The sequence below is a fragment of the Meleagris gallopavo genome, chromosome 23 (assembly GCF_905368555.1).
Source record: "Meleagris gallopavo chromosome 23, MGAL_WU_HG_1.1, whole genome shotgun sequence".
NCBI classification, from domain to species: domain Eukaryota; kingdom Metazoa; phylum Chordata; class Aves; order Galliformes; family Phasianidae; genus Meleagris; species Meleagris gallopavo.
The window spans coordinates 695,471-720,182 of NC_139426.1; the positions used below are offsets into that span (position 1 = coordinate 695,471).

The 24,712-nt window shown below is 54.5% G+C and overlaps 1 protein-coding gene across 6 annotated transcripts; it reads left to right on the top strand.

Annotated features, from left to right (window-relative positions):
- Window positions 1-21,025, top strand: NPHP4 (nephrocystin 4). Of its 6 annotated transcripts, none has more exons than XR_014887920.1 (30): window positions 1-153; window positions 564-750; window positions 1,273-1,410; window positions 2,806-2,978; window positions 3,052-3,116; window positions 3,748-3,903; window positions 4,792-4,928; window positions 5,343-5,491; window positions 5,570-5,684; window positions 7,169-7,351; window positions 7,448-7,574; window positions 9,577-9,623; window positions 10,450-10,709; window positions 10,801-10,986; window positions 11,564-11,751; window positions 12,328-12,465; window positions 12,602-12,762; window positions 13,321-13,489; window positions 14,698-14,808; window positions 14,904-15,103; window positions 15,172-15,389; window positions 15,566-15,755; window positions 15,870-15,950; window positions 16,093-16,249; window positions 16,545-16,630; window positions 17,424-17,509; window positions 17,832-18,003; window positions 18,976-19,155; window positions 20,051-20,153; window positions 20,232-20,364. XR_014887920.1 is itself a non-coding variant. In XM_085242604.1 (30 exons), exons 2-30 carry the CDS (start codon window positions 616-618, stop codon window positions 20,597-20,599), a joined length of 4,290 nt encoding a protein of 1,429 aa, XP_085098730.1. In that variant the 5' UTR covers window positions 2-153; window positions 564-615; the 3' UTR covers window positions 20,600-21,025. The 6 variants fall into 6 exon arrangements, 4 of the variants coding, with proteins under 4 accessions (XP_085098730.1, XP_085098729.1, XP_085098731.1 ...); XM_085242604.1 differs by lacking the exon at window positions 20,051-20,153 and adding an exon at window positions 20,459-21,025 and having other exon boundaries at window positions 2-153; window positions 5,346-5,491; window positions 20,232-20,375; XM_085242603.1 differs by lacking the exon at window positions 20,051-20,153 and adding an exon at window positions 20,459-21,025 and having other exon boundaries at window positions 3-153; window positions 20,232-20,375.
- Window positions 21,026-24,712: the final 3,687 nt, after the last annotated feature.

The following is a 24,712-nucleotide window of genomic DNA, read 5'->3' on the forward strand; positions in this document are numbered from 1 at the left end:
CGCGACCGCCGGCCGTTCCCAGCGCCGCGTGGGACCGTTTGGGGGTTGCGGGATGCGGGCGGTGCGGAGCGGCGCGGAGCGGCGCGGGGAATCCCCCCTCCCGCACGGCGGTGGTGCGGTCCGGGAAGATGGCGGCGGGACGCGGCGGGAGCGGTGAGTGCGCGGCGGGGCGGCCCGCATCGTACCGCAACGCTCCGTGCTGGGCACGCGCCTCGTGCGGGGGTCGGAGGTGTCAACGCACAGAAGGGCCCCTATGGGTGCGTGCCGCGCTCCGCGCCGCTGTGCCGTGCGCTCCTGCGGGCCTCTGCCCCGCGCACACGGAGTGCGGAGCTCCCAGCGCTGCCACGCCGGGTAACACCGGCACCGCCCCGGATCGGCTCCTGTGCCCACGTCCAACCTTTGGCAGCTCTCACTGTGGTTTGCAGGGAGCTGCTGCGGGTCTCCAGCGTGTCACCGTGCTGCGGGTGAGGGGGGGGTGCAGGAATTTGCAGAATTGGGGTCGTGCGTTTGTGCTGCTTCACCGCTTGGCCGCGTTTCCCCTCACTGTGTGCTGTCTCTCCCAGCTGAGCATCCCCCAGCAGATGCCTGCAGGAGGAGGTGACCCCAAAGGGCGAGATGGCTGAGTGGGAGCGGCTGTTTGCACAGAGCCGTGCTGTCCCACCTCACACCCAGCGCAGACACGGCGTGCCGGAGCGCTCGGTGCCTTTCCAGTGTGTCCTGAAGTGCCTCGAGGGTTCTGTTGTCACGCAGGTATGGAGCTGTAAAGCCAAAAGCAGGAAGAACATCACACTCCAGAGGCTCTGAAGGACAGTGCTGGGCTGGTTGGCAATCCCCTCCTGCTTGTGGGGCTGGGAGGGTGCAGGCATCACAGCCATGAGTGCTGTGTGCTCATGCAGTGTGCTTTGCACAGTGCCCAGCAGCCATCTGATGTCTGCCTGCTGTCAGGAGAGCTGAGCAGAGCTCAGATTTCTGCTACATTTATTTCCTTTTGGGGTCTTAAATCTCCCAGTATCAAAGCAGAACTGTATGTAAGTCCCATGTGCTTCCATCTACACATCTGAGTTAGTTTTACATGCTAACCTTTAGGGTACTAAGCATTTTCTGCAATAGAAGGGTGGTGTATTAAAAGTATTCATCAGCATCAGTGTAGAAGCGTGACTCAGCTGTCTGTATCCCCAGGTGTTCTGACAGCCTGCCCTATCCTAAGGCATTTCCCCATGCCCCCAGGTGCAGGTGAGGAGCTGCATTCTCACACCCCCCTCTCTCTTGCAGCAGTCCCCAGCTGAGCTGCAGCTCCGCCTGTCTCTCTTCGATGCCGCCCACCGCCACTTCTTTGGCCACACGTGGCACAGCAGCACCCGGACCCCCCGCAGCCCCCCAGGGCAGCCCCCCCGTGTGCTCTTCAATGAGGTATGGTCATTGAGATTGGTTGGCTTCATGCTGGGCTGTTGGTTCCCTGCCCTGCCTCTCCACAATCTTGCAGCTGGGCGCATCTGCCACGTTCCCGTTGAGGCACAATTATTAATTTTGTTGTATTCTAATGGGCAAACCCTGCAAGCTGCAGGCTGGGTGATGCGGTGCTGTGCCTCCGTGCCAGCAGCAGAGTGCACTGTTCCTTCAGACACAGATGGGCTGAGCAGCAGCTCCGCAGCAGCTCTTGTGGAGGTGCTGCTCTTGCACAAAGCCAGACTTTTATCCACCAGGGTCCCTGCAGAACTTACTGCCCTAAGGCAGGGCCTTGCATGGGTCCCTGGGTCTGCAGCCAGCTGCACTGCTGCTGTGCACAGCTGTGGTGAGGCTGCAGTCCCTGCAGCATCAATTGCAGCTGAGGCTTCATCTCCTTGGTCATGATAGTGTCTAATTATAGCCTTTATTTCCACTTCAATCAGTGTGTTGTGCCAAGGATGAAGTTTAGCATAGATCAGAGCCGCGCTCTGTGATTTATTTAAATCTCTGATGGCATCTGAGGGACATTGGCATATGCATTTCATCCTGGGGTGTTTGAATCATCGCTCAGTCCATGCTTTGTGAATAGGGATGGGGGAAACCATGGCACAGAGTGCTGCCGAGAGAGAGGAAAACAGTGCTGCTCCACGTGCTGCATGAGCCCACGAGTGGGGCACTGTCCCTGCGATGCAGGTGGCACTTCCCAGGCACCAGGACGTGGAAATGGAGCTCTGCATTGTGGTTCAGAGCTCCCCAGTCTGGCACTCACCAGTTCAGCTCTGCTGGAACGCTCTTGCTGCGCTGATGGAGGGCTTAGAGGAGATGGGAGTGTTATTGGAACTGCTGTTGGCTTTTAGGAGACAGCTGTAACCTTTTTCTTAACAACAGATGTGCTTTAGCAGCTCCTGTTCCTGTGGCATCAGTCTCTTGCAGCCTGGCCACCTGTCAGCAGCCAGTGGTCATTATTTCAGCATTTTGCAATAAAAGATAATAGAGTAGCGATTTATTTCTCTGGGATGATGTGCTAATGCCTCTCTCTGTTATCCCTTCCTGACAGTCTGTGATTGCAGCCAACGTTTTCTCTGGGACACTGTGTTGTGAGAATGAGGCTTTACTGGAAAGGTTGATCACACAGTAAATCCCCTCCCGGGGAGGTGACCGTGTCCTGCCCTCCTGTGCTGTGGGTTCGGGGCTCCTGCAGCCCCTGGGAACCCAGCATGATGTGTTGGTCGGACCCAGCACCGCGCATCAGCATCCCCTCCCAGTCCCTTTTGCAGTGCTCACATGGAGGTGTGCCCTGTCCTCAGTGAGAGCTGTGCTGTCAGCTCTCAGCTGCCCCACTCTTCCATCTCTCCGCAGGCTGTGTATTTTCACACCTCGCTCAGCCACCCCAGCATCACAGCCGTGGTGGAGGTGGTGGCCGTGGCCCCTACCCCAGAAGGGATCTCACGGGACGTGTCGTGTGGCTTCGGGCTCATCCCACTGTTTGACAGCAGGCGGGAGCCCTCAGACCTGGCTGCCAGGGGCAGAGTGTAGGTACTGCTCCCATGGGTGCTGCTTGGGCCTTACTTGGGAATCCGCTGACTGCTTCACCTTTGGTTTCAGGCTCAAGCTGTACCACGGGACGCCACGTGCCTTGCTGCACCCGCTTCTCCAGGACCCTCTAGAAAGTAAGCAGCAGCACGCAGTGCACATCGCTCCTTTCTTTGCACCCAAGCATGCACTGGGTTTGCCTGATGGAGGCAGCGGATGCGGGCTCTGCACCCTTGCAGCACAGGACAGACCGTGCCTTGTCCTTGGGCTGTGTGTGGCTGCAACAGAGGAGATGAGAATGTGAGCCTGGGATCTGATGCAGAAAATAACTGTTTGTTTGAATATTACCTTGGCTCCTTTTGAGAAGCGATATCCCCACTGCGCTGCGGATGAAAAGAGGAAATTCTGTGCTGTTTTGGTACATTTCAGGGGAAATGTGTTAGCAACGCTTTTCTAAGCAATGTAGTGGAAAGAAAATGTCAGGGTTATGCGTTTCCATTCCAAAAAGATGCCTTGGGTTTGGAAGCTGATAGCTGTGCTGTCCCAGCTGAGGAGGCTCCCAGTGAAAGTCACCTTGTGTGAGATGCTGCTGGCACAGCACGGAGCTCCCTGTGCTGGAATGTGTGCATTGCCGGGGCTGAGATGTGCTGGGGACAGATTTTGTGCCTGCCCTGCGCTGATGGGTCTTAAGGATGTGGGAAAAATGGCAGCTCTGTAGCACTGTCTCCCCACAGCTTTTGTCATTTCATCACGTTTTCTTTTGTTTAGAGAATAAATACATGACTATGATGGAGAACAGCCACCTGCAGTACACCCTAAAGCTCCACCCGCCTCTGGAGAAGGTATTTCACCTCCTTCCTGAAAACCTTCTGGTGTCTGGTCTGCAGAAGATCCCTGGCCTGCTGCCTGCACATGGGGACACAGGTGAGGGTCCCTCATGTCCCACTGCCACCGCTGGAACTGAACTGTGGGGTGATGCTGTGCTGCTCATGGCCACTTCTGCTCGTGCACCCATGCTCTGTGGCCGTGAGCACAACCCCGTGCTGCAGGCTTGCCTCTGTCAGTGGATCAGACTGCAGGTCCTGCTGCTCTCTTTCAGCTTTAGAATCTCTTCTGTGCTCTGAGTGTTAGAAGCAGCCCCCAGAGCAGCAGCACGGCCTGCAGGGCTCATTCCCTCTGCTTTCCATTTGGGCAGAAATGTCATGGACTTCTCTGCAGCTCCCCCATGGCGGAGGAGCAACTGTAGCATTTGCATCCAGTGCTGCAGTGTGTCTGCATGGCTTCATTTTGCTCTCTTCTCCGTTAATTGCTTTGCTCTTGGGAAACCGTGAGGGATAAATAATAGTTGGTTTAATTGGAGTCATTCAGAGGAGTCTTAAGAGAAGGCTGCACAGCTCGGCTCAGCTTGTCCTTGCTGGTGGTGGTGGTGCTCTGGGCAGCCAAGAGCTGGCAGGGCTGAGGGATGAGCTGCTCCCGCACGCAGCCCTCCGAAGCATTGCCTTGCAGATGCCAGCCTCGTTCCTGTTGATCTGACAAAGAAATGATGTGATCTGGAAATTCACAGAACAGAACGACTCTGTCATCTATTTGGCAGTGGTAAATTCTTCTGCTGAGGGCAGGCAGCAGCAGCGCAGTGCAGTGGTCCCATCTTGTGGCTGTCAGGAGAAATCCTCTGAAATCCTGCCTGGCTTCTGCTTCTCCATCGCGTGGCACTGTGCTGGCTGGAGATGCTCTCTGTTCCATTTCTTGCCCACAAGCTGGGGCTGCTGGCTGCCCATCACAGTGTGCCCCTGTTGCTGTGTGTCACTGCAGGTGACATCTTCCTGAAGCCGCGGCTCATGGGGACGGTCCCCTGCTACCTGGACCAGCTCTGTGTGCTCCTGCACCCTTCTCTGGAGGAGTTTGAGGAAGAGCTGCTGGAGCAGCTGCACAGCGACCGCTTGCTGAAGGTGATGCCCGTGTAATTAAATGGGGTGAGATGAGCCGTGTGCCAGTGCTCGTCCTCGGGTGGAGCGGCAGCATTCAGATGAATGGCCCTGCAGCACTGGTTCTGCTTGGTGCCTGGTTTTCCTGCTGTGGAAGCCTTTTGCTTTGTTTCACAGACAGGTGGGGATGAGCACACAGGTGCTTTATGTGGGATGTGTTGGGTGTCCAGACCATAATTAGCAGAATTTGGGTCGGCTGCTCTGAAAAAGGCAAAGTCGTAGCACTCGTGTGGGGCCTCCCTTGGCACCGCGCAGTCGGCCCTTCCAAGTCCTGTGCCTCTGGCTGTGCGCTGAGTGCCCGGCCCTGAGCTGTGTGATGAGGGCAGACGCGTGCCCCGCTGTTCTCAGTGCCTGTCCCCCCATCTCCTCTGGCCGTAGCAGGAGGTTGGCAGTGCGCTGTGCGTGCAGGAGCGGCGGCTGCGTGTCGGTGTGCACAACGGGCTGCGCTTCGTCCAGGCCCCGCAGGTGGCCGTGCTGCAGCCAGCAGCCGAGGCGGCCCGGAGACAAACCACCAACCCCACGGACAGGTAAGGGATGCGCGAACCCTGCCCTGCTGCCTGCAGGGTGCAGCCTTCCTCCTCCTCCTCCTCCTCCTCTCCCTGCAGCGCTGCAGAGCAGGCCCTGCTGCTGCGGAGCCGCCTGCAGCTGAGTGAGATGGTTGCCCATCCTGCCTTTGGGGTCTGCTTCCAGCTGGAGTACGTTGTCTGTGCTGCAGCCAAGGTAGGGCCGGGGCCTGGGGGGCTTGTGGGGTGGTGGGAGGGCCTGGTATTTTTTCAGCATTTTCAGCCCCTCCCGTGCCTTCCGTACCCTGAAGAAGGCACTGCTGCTGGTTTCCACAGTGGTTTACAGAGCTGCTGTGCCCCTGGGACCTCAGAAAGCAGAGGAGCTGCTTCCCCACCTCTGCTCGCTCCTTGGGTGCTGGGTTGGGCTCTCAACAGTTCCTGCAGGCAAGGAACATCATGCGGAAGGCAAAGCACTCCCCATAAGGGAGCCTCCCACCAGCAGATGCGTTAATTGTGGTAAAAACCTGCTGAAAACCTGAGTCCTAAGCGCTGCTGGGAGGGTGGAACCTGGGGGTAGGAGGAGGGCTGCTCCATGGGACACAGCATCTCTGGGGCTCCAGCAGTGCTCCCTTTGCTGCTGATGGAGGGGTCCATCCTGGGCCGCCTCCTCGTGCTGGAGGAGCTGAGGCCAATATCTCACATCGGAATGTCAGAGCGCTTTCTGCAGCACTGGGTGGAATGTGCCACAAGTGGGCTTATTAAGTCATTTTAATTATATGGTGTTAAATTTTTTCCGCTGCGTGTACATGGATGGAGAAACGCAGCCTGCAGCAGTCCTGGTGTGTTCTGGAGAACCCATTTGGAGAACTTCAGTTTGTTGTTTTTTTAATTCAAAAAAAGTCTTTCCTTTAGAATTCAGCCTTTAAGCTGAAGAGGGATTAACTCCTTACGTTCTTTTTGGTTTTGCTGATTGCTGAGGTCTTTCTGGCAGCTGAAATCCGATGGTTTCTGGGTCTTGAAACCATGAAACCTGACTGCTTGCAGAGCTCACGCAGTGATGGGGACACGTGCAGGGTGCTTGTCCCCAGCTGTCACCTCTGGGTGCTGCTCCTGTACCTGGATTGATTGGGATCAACTGGTTACGAGTCCCCAGTTGTCCTGCTGAGGTGGCAGTGTGAGGGTCATTGGTAACAGCGAGTGCCTCCCATGTGCACAGCCTAATCCCAGAGCTGATTGCCGAGCCGGTCGGTGCTGTAATTAGCAGCCGGCAGGAGCTGGGCACTGATTGCCAAGGCTGGCAGCGAGCTGTGTTTGCCTCAGGTCTGCACCCCCTGGCTTAAGGAGAGGCTGCTGAGGCACTGGGGTAAGCAGAACCCTCTGGACTCTGCTCTGTGTGGGTTTCCTATGATCGGGGAGAGAAATAATGCAGAAATACACGGCTGAGTGCAGAGGGAGGGCTGCAGCTCCCCAGCTGCAGGTAGATTGCTGCTGAGTGCAGCTGAGCTTTCATTGCCTGGTTCTGTTCTGGTGGTGGTGGGGGGGTGATTCCTGGTGATGTCTGCTGGTGCTGCTGTTGGGCTCAAACGTTGTCTGGAGGCAGAGATGGCTGAGGAAGGGCGGTGCTGCAGAATGGTGTTGTTGCAATTACCCTGAGTGTGGTTGCAGGGAAGGGAGGCACGTTGGCTGTATGCTCTCCTGCAGGCTGCAGCCGGCAGCGTGTTGGGCCCAGCGGCTGCCATGCACACGGTGCGCTGGGCGCTTTGGAGCCCCTTCCTGGGTGCCACCTCCTCCCCAGTGCTGCTGCCCCTGCGTGGCGGTGCCCATCCCAGCCCTGGCCAGACCCTGGTGTACAGAAACCCTGCAGACAGCGAGAGCTCCCAGCAGGTGAGGGCTGCTCTCCTGGTGCCGGGAGCTCTGCTCCCAGCTGCCTGAAGATGCGTGTGGCTTTTCTCTAACGCTCCTCCAACTTGAACCTCGCAGGTGAAGCGCATTGCGTCGGGTTCTGTCCAATTCCACGTTTCCACTGATGCAGAACATCGTGTAACTTCTACAGACATCTCGAGTAAAGCTGGGAAGGAGCCGGAGGAGCCTCCTACGCCATCGCTGAGTGAGTGCTTTCTGTGTTGGTGGCATTTAAAATGCAGAACGTGGCAGTGCCATCCAATGGTTTATGAATTACTGTACGGAGGGACTTCAGGTTGGTTTGATTTCAACCCATCTACCTGCTCCCTTGTCACATCCACCCGTGCTGTGGGAGCAGAGCCACACGCAGGAATTGCAGTTGTTTCCCTTTGTGTTCACTCTGGGTCACTCTGACAGCGTTTGGGTCTCGGTGCTGAACAAAGCAGCTCGTGGAAGGGCCTCCTGGCCCCACCAGCAATGCGCTGCTCCGGTGCTTATCTCTGCAATCGTAATCCTTCCAGATGGCTGAGGATGGGAGAGGTGTCACTTATAGGCTGTGAGTAATAAATAATCTCGTTGAGCTGCAGTTCCTGGAGCGTGACAGCGACGCGCGTTTAATCAGCGTGCGCCTCTAACGAGGGGGGGAGAACCAGGCTGCCTGTGTGTCTGCATACATATCTATAGCACAGGGGGCAGATGGTGGGGATCTCAGCACTGATCTGTGCGTTTTGGAGATGGAGAGGGCTCCTTTGCCTTGGGTTTGAGCAGCGGCAATCTGCTCCCTTTTGTGCAGCTTTGTTGGTCGGTTCCCCCCTGCCCTGATCAGCGGGAACAAACCTGTAGGTGTGCTTTGCTCCGTGCTTCCCACCCTACAGCGTAGCACTGGGAGCAAATCAGGCTGTGCACCACGTGTCCTTGTTTGTCCAGTTTGGAGCTATTTGCCGGTTCTGCTACGGGGAAGATGCTCCTCTCCCACCACTCCCTTGTTTTTAATCTCTTCCAATTTGTGGATGTGCACACGGGGTTGCTCACAACTTAACTGCCTGTTTCAACATCGACGTGCGAGTTGATGACCCGATTAATGGGGTGCTGTTACCACGAGATGGCAGTGGCACCGCGGCGTTGCTGCGGGATGGAGCCCATGGCGCATCCAGCTCCGAGCTCACTGCTCTCCAGGGCTGAGTCTGTTGGTTTAATGGGCTTCACAGCGGAAATCTTTGAGGGTGAGACGGCGCTGGTGGTGGGCTGTGCTGGGTGAGGCTGCCAGCGGCATTGCTGAGAGGCGTTTTGTTCCTGGTGTTGCTGGAAGGATCTCATGGGCGAATTCCAGCTGGTGTCAGTGCAAAGAGAAGTGGATGTGAACGCAGACTGATGGTGACCCTCCGCTCCCAGGCACAGAGTTTGGGGGCGTGGGGCACCCCGACCTCGCTCCCTTCCTTCGAGGATGGATTTGGGGGCCCAGCTGTGTGTGGAGCTGATCCTGGGGTCTGACAGATGGACTGGGAATCCTCCTGCAGCACCAACGGCTCCGTGTACCTCTGTGCACCATTGCTTTAATGACAGCCAAAGCCGTTGTAATGGAAAGAAAACAATATTTTAGACATAAGGGAAAGTGGAGTGATTTCTGCTGAACAGTAGCGAGAACAAAATAGCTATGATTAGACGTGGTTGAGAAAGCAACCTGAAGTTGCCAGAAAACATCTGTGTTCCTGCTCTGCTGTAAAGGATTTGCTGCTTACTGGAACAGCGAGTTCATCCGTGCCAGTGAGCAGACCAGCCAAACATAAACACAGTAAAACTCGTAGCGTTTGGGGGCATGAATGTACAAACAGATGAAAGTAGTGACAAGAAATAATGGAGGAGCTATGAAAACCTTAAGTATCCTAAAAACTTTCACGTCTCATTAAGCAATCCATTTAGCCAGTGCCACATGGCTTTAAGGGAAACGGCAGCACTGTCTAAAGATGGAGGAGCTGTGTTTTTACAACAGGAAAACTCTTGCTGGCAGATTCAGATTCCCAGCAAAATAACCACCGAGTGTGGAGATGTGCTACGTGTTCCCCTGCAGGTAGCAGTCTCGTTGGGGGGAATAAGCCAAGCAGGCTGCTGGGAGGTTGTGGGCTGCCTTGCAGGGCTGTGCCCATCCCTGGGCAGTGGGGCTGTGCTGGGTGCTGGCTTTGCTGAGCTTCTCCTGTGCTTCTCTGCAGGTCTACGCTCCCCCCCGCGCCCGGCAGCCTCCACGCAGGGACCAGGGGTGAGTGCTGCACGTGCCGTGCTGTCGCTGTGCTCTGTGCTGCCACTGTTACCTTGGGGCTTCTGTTCTGGGAGGTTTTCTTCCCCTGGCTGTGTGCCTTCCCCATGTGGTTGTGTTGCTGAGCCCCGTGGGCGGCAGGCAGTGATGTTCCCTCATCGTGCAGTGCAGGTTGGTTGCTGACGATGTGCCTGAAGTCCCATTGAAAGCTGGTTTTCAAGGCTGCTGTGGTCATGCAACGCTTGGCATGTGCAGCTAAAATCTGAATTAGCAGAGGGAGGAAAGTGAGTTCTATGTATAATTTGCTGGACAAAATCCTCCGAGCTGTTTTCACACCCCAAATGTATTTTTAAGGACTGTTCTGGGTTTTGACAACCCAGATTTGCTGGGCACTGCTGTCCCATGGTGAGTGCCAACAGCGACGTGCTGCAAGGAGAGCCATCGGGTTTTGAGACAAGCTACACATACTCATATCTTGTTGTGGGGATCAATGTGCACAAGTATTTTTGGTGAAATGAAGTGCTTCATAGGACTGCATGAAACTGTTTGATCTTTCTACTGCCTTTTCCTATTCCTTCCTTTGCAAGAGAAAGTACAGCACGGCTGCTAAAGCAAGAAGCAGAGGTGTGAACCCGCAGGCAGCCAAGCTGTGCCGCTCCTCAGCGGAGCAGGGATGCTGCTGTGCCAAATCTCAGAGCAAACAGCATCTGAGCTGCACAAACTGCTGGCAGAACCTGGCCAGCAGAGCCTTTCCACGGTGCGGGTTGTGGCGCGGTGTTGCTTTCCCTGTGCATCACTGCTGTGTTCATCACGGCCTCTTCCCTTCCAGCTGTCTCTCTCACAGCTGCTGGCCTCCCCGCAGAGCAGGGATGAGCGCGCGGTGCCACGAAGCCGCAGTGCCCCGAAGCCCCGGCCCTGCAGCACGCAGAAGGATGGCGGCACCCAGCACACTGCTGGCATCACACACCTGGAGGCTGACCTGTGGTCGGGCTCCCCGCGCGTGGATGCCTCCAGCAGTGAGCACCTGCGGGCGCTGCCCTTTGTGCCGGCGCAGCTGCCCGTCACGGCCGTGGGGCCGCCTGCTGGGAGGTGAGGGCTGTGGGGCTGAGGCTTCGGGGGGTGGGCGCGGGTTGGTGCTGCTGTTACCACTCGCTCAGCCCCGTTTCTCTGCCGCTTCCAGCGCTGCACTCAGCCGTGCCTCGCTGGCGCTCCTGCACACCTCTGGCTTCCCAGAGATCCTCGATGACAACAAGGAGCCCGTGGAGGTCACGGAGCCGCTGAACCCCGCGCATTTCAGTCCTCGGCTGGAGGAAGTGGATGCTCTGCAAAGCAACGAAATAATCCTGCAGTTCCTTGCGTTCAGTAGGTGAGGTCTGCAGGGCTTCAAGGAGCCTTTTGGGGAGAAGCCTTTTCCAGAATTGCCCGTGAGCTGCTTTTGTGCTTGAGCAGGAGAAGCCCTTGGCAGTGTGCTGCTTCTCCCAGTGCAGCCACGGAAGTAAAGCCGTGAAGAGCTCCAAAATGACATCACTGCTCTCTCAAGGCACTCTTACAACACATTTCAGTTTCTTTCTGGTGTACCTTGGCCACACATTGGTATAAAACTAGTTAGTGTAGGGTTCCTGCTTAAATGCATGTCATGTAGAGGAGCTGAGTTTTTGGAAAGCTATCCATGAGGGTGGCTTTCTCTCTCCAAAGCACTGCTCACAGCTCTTCCATGGATGGCAAAGGTAAAATGCTACTTCTGCTTGGCTCTTCCATCACAGCATATGGCAGAAGACAGCTGGAACTGGGAGGCTTTTGGAAGGCAAAGACAAACCATATGCCCACTGTCTTCAGAGAAGTCCAAATACTTTTGATGTTACCGATCTTCTCTTGTTCTGCTTCTTGTTAGGTGAGGAGCTCATGATCCAAGGCTGACCAAAAGCACTTTTCTCTTGCTCCAGGGCTCCTCAGGATGCACTGGAAGGGATGTGGCCGAGCACAGTGTTCCTCACCTTCCAGTTCTACCGCTTCCCACCGGTCACCACGCCGCGGCTGCAGCTGCTCGATGCGGATGGCGAGAGGGCAGTTGGGTCTGCTGTGCCAGCACAAGTGTTGCTCCAGTTGAATAAGGATGGGACCCCAAACACTGGTGGGCTCTGGTCCTGGTGTGGGTCGTGTCCTCACGTGGCCCTTCCTCTTCAGGAGGGCTGTGAGAGGAGGAAGGCTGCTGTGGCTGGGTGGGAGGGTTGGTTGTGCAGCTGAGCTCTGAGGTCTCGATGCTGTTTTGCGTGGTCCTGCATGTAGTTCATCAAGTTGACTTGTTCTTTTTTTTTTTTGTGTATGGGCCATAGTGTTGTGTTACTGTATAAGGAAAAGCCGTCTGGGAGTTTTAAACAACATTTACTGGTTCAATTGGCATTTTTGTCAATCAGATTTAGGCATGCCTCCAGGCCAAGGGAATGGACTGCTATCTGCTTTTGTAGCAAACCTCCATTAGTTTATGTGGCACGTAATTAAAAATGTTCAAAACGTCAAAGCATGAAGTAAAACATCAATAAGCATCAGTGACATGATCCAGACATCAGGGCTGCTGACTGCAGCTGGGGCTGAGCGTATTGAAAAAGAGGCAGCGCATTAAAGCAAAGTGCCTGGAGTAATCTCATCTGATCCTCTGAGCAAAATGCTTTGTCTTATCTCTTTGTGTCTTATTAAATTCCTGTCCCAGGAGATGATTTCAGTAAAGCTCCTTCCCCAGTTAGAGTTCTTGATGGCAATGAGGGATCCTGTGCAGGGGTCCTTCCCAGTGTGACCGATGGGGTTAAGTGCACTGCACAGGAGAGGAGGATGCTGGGGGCAGATCCAGGTGCTGTCACACCATCCTGGTTCAGCAGCAGCTCCACACCTGAAGTCCTGGCTTTTCCTGCTCCCTATGACAGCATGCTTGTGGGCAGGCAGGGCCCAAGGGATGCAACCCTCTATTGCTGTTCTGTTTCTTGCAGAAGCCCCAGGGCTGCAGCTGAGGTATGTGGTGGACCCCAGCTTCCTGAGGCCTGGGGAGCAGCGTGTCTTCGTGCGCTACCTGGCTGAGCACAGCCTGCAGATGGATGTCTGGGATGGGGACTCGCTGCTGCTGGTCGGCTCTGCTGCGGTTAAACTGAAGGTAGGGAGCCCTTCTCCCGAGGCCTTAATGACTGCTAACGACGCGGGAGAACTGCTTAGCATGCAGGAGTTTAAAGACGAGTCTGACTCTTCCTTCTGTCCTGTGCTGAGATGCTGTTAGATTACCCTTGAGTCTTCAGTAATCAAGTTTTTATCAGCCACTCTGTTTAACGGAGACTGATGTCAATCTGACAAGCCTGTAATCACAGGATTTGTCATCTTATCCTTGAAAGCGAAGGCAGAGCATTAACTTTCTTCCCTGGAACTTCTGTGCCGTGCTAAGGCTTACTGGATAGAAAAATTAAAGCAGGCCTAGGAAATGCAGAGGCATCTTTATCCAGATCTCTTAATCTCTCGGATCTGAGTTGCCCCAGTAACTAGTTACCCTAACGCCTGGCTGTTATCCTCTTCGGGGAGAAGTTGCAATGAAAAAGCTCCATCTGGGGCAGCCCGTGAAGGAAATGCATCTGCTGAGAGTGGGAGATGGGTGTGCGATGGGGCTCTGCGCTGAGGCTGAAGGCACAGCATCCACCCTGCCCTATCCCTGCTTCCTCCCCAGCCCCTGCTGCGCCAGGGCCGGCCGGCTGTCAGGACGCTGCATGAGCTGGAAGTGGTCACCACTGAGTACGAGCAGGATGCACCACCGGCAGCAGGCAGGGATGTGCTGTGTCCTCTGGGTGCCCGTGTGGCCGTGCGAGGCCGCCTGCACCTCTGCCTGGCCAACGTTGGTGAGTACTCCTTGGAAGCCTTCGTAGTGCTGCAAAGCGTTGTAGGAAACAAAAAGCTTTCCTGAGATATCCGGCAGGGTTTTGCCCTGCGACTGGGGAAGGCAGGTGCTGGCAGAGCTCTGAGCCTGGAGGCACAGAGTGCCCTGATGCTCTGCCCAGCATCCCTCCCACCTGCAGGCTGGCATTGAGGCCGATGGGGTGCAGGATGCGGGTGGTGATGCACAGGTGGGTAGCAGGGATGGGACGGATGGCAGAGCCGCCTGCGTCAGAAAACAGAGCTCCCGTGAGGGTGTTATTCTTCCTGGAGTGTAGCAGGTACTTTGTTATATTTAATTCACCGTCCTATAAATGTGCAGTGACTCCAGGTTTTAAACTCTTATCTTCAGAAGAAAGATTAGCTCCATTATAAGATATCTTAAATTGTCATTTTCCTACTTTGCCTGCAAAAGGACGATAAGCTCCTGGGAAGGAGAATCTGAGATTCACAACCCAGAGAGAAGTTTAACTCCAACCTGGCAAAAGAAGGGAGAAAGGAAAAACACACTGTTCCAGGACAACAGCTACCCTTCGATTTCTCTGTCCTTTCAAAAAAATTATTTTTCTTTCAATAAATTCCAAATACCCTCACTAGGTTTCTGAGGGCTCTTCATGCCTTGGGCTCAGGCATGAGGTGGTGATGGAGCAGATTTGTGAAATGCAGCTCGGGTGGTTCTGCTGAAACTTCACAAAGTGTGGATGGAAACCTGAGCTGGTTCCAAAGGTCAGCATTAAATCTCTTGGATGTCCCCATTGCTTTTCAGTAGGAAACTGCTCTGTCACTTAGAGAAAAGATAGATGGAGTGCAATAGCAATAGGATTCCAGAGGGATCGTCGTAAAACGCAGAGAACATCGTAAGCAATGAGATATTTGCTTCCACTTTTTTAAACTGTCTGTGAAGATCTGCAGTGGGAATAACATTTTCCAGTAGATTTTGTGACACTAAGAGATCTACGACAATTTTGGGGAAAAAAATGTTGGGAAAGCTACTCCTGATAATTCATAGAAGGTGGCTCCGTGCTGGCTGTTGTCTTTCTGTTGGCCTGAGCCATCACCAGTGCTGTCTGCTCGTGTCCTGGCTGGCTGTAACCTGCTGTTGCCACACGCTGATGTGCATAGCACAGCATCCCAGCACCTGATATGGGGCTGACCCTGGTCTCTGCCCCGACAGGTCACCGCTGTGAGGAGACCCCTGTGAGCCCCAGACACCCATTGCTGTCCCACACCCACGTTGTGTCCTCTCCAGGCGGTGGCTGTTTGCTGTCCCTGCACGCCAGTGGCAGTGAGTCCTTCTGGGGGTGCTCAGCCCCTCCCTGCCCCCATCCCCAGATGGGAGGTGCTATTCCAGAGCCGGTGACCTGAGTGCCGTCCCTGCAGATGTCAGGGTGTCTCGGGCACGCAGGCTGGCTGAGGTGGATAGCGAGCTGGCAGCCATTCTGTGCAGCCATCGGCTGGAGAAGAGCCCAGAACCCCTGCATGCCCCACATGAGGCTGCAGCCATCCAGCAGCACAAGATGCAGCGCTTGGCAGCGTTGCAGCAGCAGGAGGATGCTGACTGGAGGACCCCACAACGCATGGTGAGGACGGGCCGGGTGCCTGGCACAACCTGTGCTGCCTCCGAGCTCACGGTCCCTTCATCCTGCAGGGCTGCTGTGAGCAGTGCATGCAGTACCTGCAGATCATCGATGCCTACCGAGAGCGCACCAAGCACCGGTACATCTCCCAAATGCTCAGCCAGGCCATCACCATCACCCACACTGTGTACGCCATGCTGGGGACGGCTGAGTTCTTTGAGTTCGCCCTGAAGAACCCCTACAGTGTCCAGCACACGGTGACGGTTGAGGTTGACCACCCTGAGCTCAGGTAGCGGCCACCAGCCATCCCTGCGTGTGCTCGCAGTGCTTGTGCTGGGCTCCGTCCCCATTGCCGGGGTCTGTTCAGCTTCTCCTGCCTGGTTTGGTGCTGGACCTCTCCCAGCACACATCCAGAGCGATGGGACGGCACCTGCTGCCAACCTGCTCCACCTCTCGCTCCTCCAGTGTCATCCTGGACCCAAGGGAGTGGCGGCACTTCAAGGAGCTGACCCAGACAGCCACCCCGCTGGAGGAGGACATGTTCCACCTGCGGGATGACCTCAGGCCTCAGATCTACCTGCGCCCCAAGGAGACTGTGCACATACCCTTCCGATTCCAGATGTTCTCTGCGGAGCCGGCTGTCGCAGCGGTGCTGGTACGCTGGGTGCTGCATCGTGCTTGGGTGCAGAGCACGTGGTGGCATTGCCAAGGAAACACTGCTTACGTGTCGTGGGGCTTCTTCCAAAACCAAGTGTTTTGTTTCCTGCAGGGACCGGTGGGGCTGAGCAAAGAAGAGGATGCAGGGAGGATGCAGGAGGAGCCAAGAGCAGCGCAGATGAGGCTCATCCAGGTGGGGACGCGGAGACACGTGGAGCTGTTGGCTGCTGCATCGTGGAGCTGCCTCCCAGCCCCAGGAGGGTGGAGTGCTTGACCCCACCACGCTGTTCCCATGCCTGGCACTCAGCCCCTCTGCTCTGCCCCCCCCGTTGCAGGTGGCTTTCCGTGTGAGTGGGGGCAAACCCATCGCGCTGCTGCAGGTGAAGGTTGAGCCCCGGCCCCACGTGGTGGATCAGACCTTCCGCTTCTTCCACCCCGAGCTGACCTTCCTGAAGAAGGCCTTCCGCCTGCCTCCATGGCACACGCTCCCAGGTGACCCACAGGGCTCTGCTAGGAGGCGGGGTAGCATCCAGAGAGCGAGTTCCCACCGCCAGGGATGGTTTCTCTGCGTATTCAAAGACTGTTCATGATTTTGCTTTGGCCTTGGGCTTCCTTGCTTGCTTTCTATCCATCTGCTTGCACTAATTTTATACTCTCTCGCACCAGTATGACCCGGTGGTTCTCTGATAGCTCAACGTAAGGGATTGCAGCTCTCGGCTGCGTGATGGCGTAGAACAAAACATAAATAAAGTCTCTGTGGTGTCACACGTGGTGCTGTCTCCTGCAGGTGCTCCGGTGAGGATGCCGGGCGGTGATCCTGAGGTCTATGTCCGCTGCAGTGACCCCAATGTCATCTGTGAGACCAAAAATATGGTACCAGTTACACCCTGTGTCCCTTTGTCTTGGATCCTCCTGCTGTGGTTTGTTGCTTTAATCAGCCCTGCACCCATGACAGCATCCTGATCTGTCGGCCTATAGGAATGTGAAATGCTGGCAGTGATTAAGGCAGAAGTGCCCTTGATTCCATTTAAATGGGCTGCATTGTTTTGGTATGTGACGCCTGATGTTGTGCCTGTTTTCCTGGAGAGCAAATAGTTCAAGGTTGGTTCCAGCCCTGTTTCCCTCCTGACCTGGTGCAAATCAATACCGGTGTCATCTTTACTTTGTTCCTCTCTGGATGGAGTTCACCTGGAAGATGCTTTTTGTGTCTCCCCAAACACCACTTCAGTTTTGTACTTCTCAGCAAAGATGTGAGGTCTGCAAGGCTCTCTTTCTGCTGCTTGAGATAGAAGTGGAAAAAAATAAGTGTGTGTATGAACACAGACGGTAATGAAGGATAGTTACTAATTGCCAGTGCGTAATCCAATGGTAATTGGATTATGGCTTGTTAGGAAACTTAGGGAAAATTTGCCAAAATTTGATTATGGATGCGAACCTGGAATGCAAGAGTCGTTTGTGTCCTCTTTTGTAATTAAAAATACTGGAAGAGCTCAACCACGCTGTATAATAACTTAATAACGTGGTTTTTAACTAGATCCCGAAAGCATCTGCTGTTGTAAGTGGGTTGGTGCTTTTTTCATTAATAGAAAGGAAACCCTGGAGTCCTCATTAGCTGGTTTGATCTCTGGGTTAACCATTCTAACGATGCTCTGATTTCTGTGCGCAGGGTCCTGGGGAACCACAGGACGTCTTCTTAAAAGTAGCTGGAGGACCAAGCCCGCAGATCAAAACATTCTTTGTTGCTATTTATACGTAAGTAACAGGAGCCAAAAAGAAGAGAAGGAACCACCCAGAGCACAGGCAGAGCAGGAGGGAACGTTCCCATCGATGTTCTCTTGCTTGCTGGTTCCCGAGCCCTGCTTGCTGAGCCAGGCAGGAGGCTTACCAAAATACCTGTTTGCTTTTCCAATCTCTGTAAATAATGCTCCGAGTGTAGGAGCCAGCTTCTCTGTACTAATTCATTCTCTCCGCATGAGTAAGGCTGAAATTCCTGTGGAGTTTGCCCAGAGGTTGGGGTGGTCTCGGGGCTGGATGCGCCAAGTAGGGGCCGTCCCATTGCTTCTTTTTGCTGCAGGGATCCCTGGCTGGCCACGCCGCTGCACATCTGGCAGTTCTACCTGCACTCCCTGCAGCGTTTGGATGTCAGCTGCACTGCAGGGCAGCTCTCCCGCCTGGCCGTCCCGCTGCGCGGCACCCGCACCCTGCGCAGGGTGAAGGCGTTCTGCTCCCATCCCCACGAGCTGAAGGTAATGCCTCGGGGTTCCTGCGGCTGAGCTCGGGGCCGCTGGGTCCCTGTGGGTGCTGGGCTGGGCTGGCGGCTCTGTAGCCCTTAGGAATGCGATGCGTCCCGTTTGGAGCTAGGAAAAATGCACCGCCTTCGTGATAATTACCTCTTGATTAAAGCTGTCGTGTGTAGGATCGTTGGTACAAAGCCCCAGAGGGCAAATCATCTGCGTTAATGAGACTATCTGAAGACTAATAATTTCTTTAGAATTCATTTAGTCATAATTGTAAATGGGAGTAATGAAAAGAACAAAAACTCCATTACTGTCCCATAAACAAAGGAAAAAAAATCTCAGCTCTCAGAAACTGCAGAAAGGAATGAATCCCATTGAGGATGGCATCACAGTGGTGCGTGCCATCGAATCCACGTTTGGGGACTGCCTGCGTCCCGTGCCATGCCAGCATTGCGCCTTGGCCGTGCTGATGGCAATGCGTCGGGTTCTGCTGCAGCGCTCAGAGCGAGCAGAGTGGGTGGGAGAAGATCCCTGCAGCTGTTGGTAAAGCACTGTTAGGGTCCTCCTGCTGGGCGAAGTGCAGGCTGCTGTTGGCACAGGCGCTGTCATGCAGCCAGCCCTGCTTCGTTAGTATAGAGGGGATTAAATGTTCCTATCATAGGTGTGCGTTCCTTAATGTAATCAGAGCTCGTTTGTATTCTGAGCTGGACCTCACGGAGGTGCAGATTCTCTCCCAGCTGTTCCTGCCAAGGGGTGCCAGCCTGCCTTCCAAAAACGATCTGCACACAGTTTGTCTTCATTTATTCCTCTGCTCCCTCTCGGGGGGGATCCCCAGGATGCTGGCAGCAGCTGTGAGTGATGCTGATGCTGGCTCCTCACTGAGGACACCCCGTTTTGGCTTTTTGTGACTTCAGAGCATCAGGAACTGAGGGAGGAGGTTCTGATGGGACCCGTGCTCCTTCCTCTGCGGTGTGTTTGCAGGTGGACCCAGCAGGTGTGTTCACCCTGCCCCCCAATGGGGTCCTGGATCTGTTTGTGGGTGTGAGGCCACGCCGGGCTGGCAGCAGATTCTTCTACCTCAACCTGGTGGATGTGGAGTGCCACCAGCTGGTGTCCTCCTGGCTGCTCTGCGTCACCTGCCGACAGCCCCTCATTTCCAAGGTACTCATGGGGAGGGGTCTGGTGGTGACCCCACAGGGCTGGGGGCTGTGCCGTGCTGACAGCCTGGGGCTGGCTGCTGCTCACTGCTTTACCTCCACCCGCTCTTGGCATCCGTTCTCCTCCTCTGTGCATAAGGAGGGATGTGTGCTGGGAGCCGTGCCGCTGCGCATCGATCGCCGGGCGAGCGCTTGGTCTTCGTGCAGACACTGCCATTATTCCCAACTGTCATGAGCAAGGACCCTAAAGCCAATTTCTAAGAATTACTGACAGATTAGAGATTAACTGTCCTCTTTGAGTTAATCTCCTAAAGCAGTATTGCAGAGTAACTCTGGATCACTTGTCTTTACCTGCCAGAACTGCGGGATGTGTGTGGATGGACTCTACCCATGCTGCCTGTTACTATTCCCATTTCCCCATCTCACTTAAGCTCTGGAGCACACGTTTAGCCTTCCAGTGCCTGAATAATCTCACTGAAGACCATCATAAAATATCTTTCAGCCTGTTTTGAAGGCAATTCCATGCTGAGGAGTATCAACTCTGAAGTATACCCAGTTGTGAAATTAAAGTTACAGCATGCTGCTTTCTATTAGCACTGTGCTAGGTTAGGACTTTGCTCAAAGATAGAAAATTAGATCTCCCAGTTAATGTGTTCATTTTAGAAATGTTTTCCTGGAACACTTGGTGCTGGGTGAGGTGGAGAGCAGCATTTAAACCGATGTCACTTCGCTCCTGATGAGTGCGAGCCCCACTCCCTGCGCTCTGCCGTGTTATCTGAATTAGCAGCATGGTTATCCCCGTGGAAATAAATTAATTAGTCGGAGCGTTCGTTGGCCGGTCCCCAGCTGCTCCTCTGGCCCTTTGTCACTCAGTCTCATAATTACTTCTGTGGATGTAGTGATGCAAACTGCAGCCCGAGGAGATGCTTTTACTCAGAGGTCGTGTCGCCGATGGCAGGAACTGAGTGGTGCACGGAGCAGAAGGGGACACAGGGCAGCAAGGTGTGCTGGGCTGCCCCTCGGCGCACGGCAGAGCAGCCCAGGCTCTGTCTGACCTCAGTGCTGTTCTGTGCCCTGCAGGCCTTCGAGATCACCATCCCTGCAGGCAGTGGGAAGGGCTCCAACAAGCGCATCACCTACACCAACCCCTACCCCACCCGCAGGCTGTACTTTCTGGTCACCAGCCGGCCCGACTTGCTGCAGTTCAAGGAGGACTCCTTCCAGGTACACCCCTACCCCCCATAGGAGCTGCAGCAGGCGCTGTGATGCCCCCCAGCCTCCCCATGTGCCCGCTGTGCTGTGTGCAGGTTGCTGGGGGGGAGGTGTACACCATCGGGCTGCGCTTCGCCCCGAGTCAGAGCGTGGGTGAGGAGGAGATCCTGATCCACATCAACGACCATCAGGACAAGAACGAGGAGACCTTCTGCGTGAAGGTCATCTACTACTGAGGCCGTGGCACGGATCTTGGTCCTCATTTGGGCCATGCGCTGAGCTCCCCAGTGAGCCCAGCCCTGCACAGGTGAGGGGAGCGTGTCTGCTGCTCACCTCACCCCAGTGAGCTGTGGGTCCCTCTGGCCCCATGGGAGCCCCACTGCTGGCACGTGGACCGGGCTGCCCTGTGCTCAGAACAGGAAGGAGGGATGTTTGCCGCTGTGTGCCACAACTGCAGAAGGTCTTAATTTTTGTTAAATGTTTTTAATGTTTATATTGTAAGGGCTTTAAATCTTTGTGCTTTTTTTTAACTTAAAGTTTACAAAATGTTTCTAAAGTATTCTAGGTCCACCATCAAATGTTGCACAAACGAATCGTTTGGAGTTGGTAATGCTTTTCTACACTTTCAAGATCAATAAAATTTGTGCCCTGCTCCGACAGCATCCTGGTGTTCCTTTCTGTGAGCAGAGCCCTCCCAGTCCCTCCCTGCAGCACCAAACCCACGTGGGGGGAGCACTTGTGGTCCCCCCCTCCCAGTATGGTGTCAGCCCATTCCCACACATGTGGGTCCCAGCACTTATGGGCAGGTTGTGCCCTGTATCACATCTGTGACTGAGGAGCAATGGCCCTCTCGCAATCTGTTTTAATCTTGTTTGCTAAAAAGCTCCCGTTCTCCCTCACTACTTTACACTGCATTTATTTCTGTTAAGTCACCATCATTAGTAGCCAGAAAACATCAAGCAGCACCTAATTTTCTGATGGCTTCATTTTCACTAATGGATTAGAAGGAAGCGGCTGCACTGCTGGTGAGCCTGGCAGGATTTTAATTTATCTGCCCCTTCTTACAGTGCTGACTTGCTTGGCCTTGACATAACTATTGGAAATCCACTGTGAGTTCTACGGAGGGGAAGATTCATTATGCAGAGAGAAAAAAAGGAAGGGAGAACAAAAGCCTGGGGGGCCGGATCCCTGCTGGCTGAAGGCTGTCCCCATTCCTCCCGTCTCCCAGCCCTTGGGATGCGTGTGCATGTGGCAGCTGTGGCACTGCTTGTTGTGGGGCGTTAGGGTGATGAATTGGTAGCCCCAGTGAAGTCATGTGCTGAGTTACTCTGCCTCCTTAGGACTGATGGGAAACGACAGCTCATATTTTAGAAAATTATTGTGCTGTCTCCAATGCAGAGAGGTCCCTCTGTTGGGTTATTAAAGTCGATTAGGTGAAAATTTTTCATTACATTTTCATATAATAACGTTTCTTAAGGATTGTCAATGACTTGGTGCTTTATCCTCGGCTGCTGCAGATGGGGAAGGTCCGTAGGTCTCCCATTCCGGAGGGGAGGGGGGGAATGCGGGTCACAACCGTGCTCCCTTTCCCCCTTAGAATACATCCCTTACAGCACGTAAAGAGCCATAAATCGTGGGAGGGCTTTAACGTACCCTTCTGCTGCCTATTAGTTTGTTCTCACTACATTAGCTTTAATTAAACTGTACTTTCTTTGAACTTAAAGGAAGCTCTCAGGCCAGTTAGGAGCAGGTTTAAGGGCACTGGAGGGGCAGCGCTGCTCTGTGGGCTCTGCGTCGCACTGGGGTGGCGATGGCAGCAGTGGTTGTGCCGCTTTTGTTCACACTTGCTAATGAAACTGTCCCCCTTAATGACAACACCGCGTCGTTAGCATGCGACTTATTCTTCTCCCGACGTTTCTCGAGGAATGCAAATGGAGCGCTCGGAGCCCTCCTTAATGGAGGTAATTTTATAGGGGTCGCGGGAAGGTTGCGGGATTGACTGGAGGTGAGAGAAGGAACTCTCTGAAGCTCTGCCAGGTGTTAAATTCAGCCTTTGGAGCTGCCGCCTCTCAAACAGATTCTGCTCTGCCCCACCTCTGCAGTTTTGTCCCTGCTGTGTTTGCAGGAGTTGCTCTGAAGCATCCAATGCAGAGAGAAGGCGCTGAGCAAACCCTCCCTCCAGCTGTTTCATCAGGAGCAACCCTCCTAAGTGGGGGTAATCAGTTAATTATTTGCTTTCACTCATATTGCCCACATCTATTTTTATGTGGCCACCAATACCTGGAAAGAAAGTGCACAAATGTGAATAGAAATAACCAAAGCCCGATAAAAAGTGGAGCAAAGGGGGAATCCTACACCACATCCCAATTCCCCCATCCTGTGCTTTTGAGAGGAAAACGCATCAAAATTCATTTGCCTACCCAGGCAGGACTTAGCTGCAGAGCATCACTTGAACTTTACCTATCAACCAGAACAAATAATGTGTCGGTGACTCCCTTTGGAAGCCCAAAACGTTCCCCTGGCGCATGACCAGGCACAATCCCTGCCTGCTCCCTGCTCTGCTCCCTCCCATTCAGCACTCATGGATGTGAGTTTGCAGCGTTGGTTTTTCCCCTACCCTACACCAGCCGTGTGGTGTTAGAAATAAAAACAGTGCCTGGTGCTGCTGTGCTGTAATTAATCACTGTGTGTGGACGTGCAGTGAGGGAGCGACCTTGCATTGCCTGGCTCAAGGATAGAGGGATTCCCCTCCTGAGTGCGGGTGCAGGGCTGTGCTCCGTGTGGGTCCAACCCTTCCCAGCTCCGGAGGTCAGCAGTTATCTGCCCTGGGAGAGCACCTGTGCTCGGTGCACCAGCACTGAGTGCATCTAAAATGGGCTTCTGAAAGAGGAGAGGTGGAGCTCCTCAGCCCCAGGTGTGAGCAGGGAACGTTCCAGGTGCTGGCAGGAGAGCACAGAAGAGCTCTGGCTTTTAAGATAAGGAGTCAGGAGTGGTGTAATTACCTCCCATCAGGTTAGAAGATAAAAACAGCCTATCTCTGCCAAGGCAGCTGAGTGCAGCTGGCTTTTCCAATCAAGCTGACCTAGAATGCCGCTCACTGGGGAGGCTGCTCACCTCACCCCGTCCCAAACTCCCATCCCAAACCGATGGCGTTTCACTAGGAAACTCCTGGCACCCATTTTCCTCCGGCCTGGTGTGAGGGTGTTATCAAAATTGCTCCCAGCTTCTCCCGCTTTGGAGCAAGAAGGAAAGCAGCTCCAGCGTTCTCTGTGTTCACACTGCAACCACCCTGCAAGTGTGGTCTGGGTGGAAGCTCAGCTCTAAGCAATAGGTTGGGATTGAATTGAGCCTCTGTGATGGATGCTACGAGAGAAGGAAGTGCTCAGAGACCCGGGGGTCCTGGGATCCATCTCCAACCAGGCTCCTCACTGGGATGTCACAGGGCTCCACTCTGCTCGTTGCTTTGTCTTTGCAAAGATCCCTCCTAACCGAGAAGCACACGCTCAGGGCGGGCCGTGCCAGGAAGCCATCCCATAATATGAACCCCCTGGGTACCAGACATCACACCGATTTCCAAGAAAGCTCTTTGCCCACAAAGGCACCTGATGGCCCTTATCCCGCCCCCCGCCGGTCGCGCCGCAGGCTGAGAGCCGCTAAATGCTCACCCAGCGGAGGAGGAGGAGGGCAATTTGTGGACTGAAGTAGTGAAGTCTCACGCTTTGTCTTAAAAGAAAGAACGAGAAAGGGGGGGGAAAAAAAGCGAGTATAGCTTTGAAACACAAACCCAAGCAGGAAGTTTCCATGACAAAGCTTTCGGCTCCTTCCTGGGGAGCGCAACGGGAGGCATTTGCATGAAAAAGGGAGCATGGAGCTCCTGGGCAGGTGGTCCTGCAGAGACACCGGGGAGGAGAGCGCTGGGCACTGCGGGCGGCGGTGTGGAGCTACGTGGGAACGGAAGGCGCGATGAGGACCGCATCTTTTTTTCCCTTTGTGAGGTTGAAATCGAGAAAACCCGATTTGAACAAAAGATCACCATAGCGTTAGCTGGGAGCCTGCCAGCGTCGTAATAAGATGTTACCGGGTGTCTTTATTAGTTAAAATGGGTATTCAGATTGCCTGCCAAATTGAAAGATGAGAGACTTGTTTGAAAGTGGCACCGCAACGTCAAGCAAACGTTCTCCAAGCTGCTGACGAGCTGTTGCTCTGCAGGGCATTGGGAGCTGTGAGGGTGGCTGGGGTCGGGGGGGGCAGACATGGAGGGGCCTTCCTCCACATCATCATCATCCTCACCTCCCCTGCTAGCAGCCTTCAGTGGCAGGAAACACACCGTAGAGCCCCTCAGCCAACGA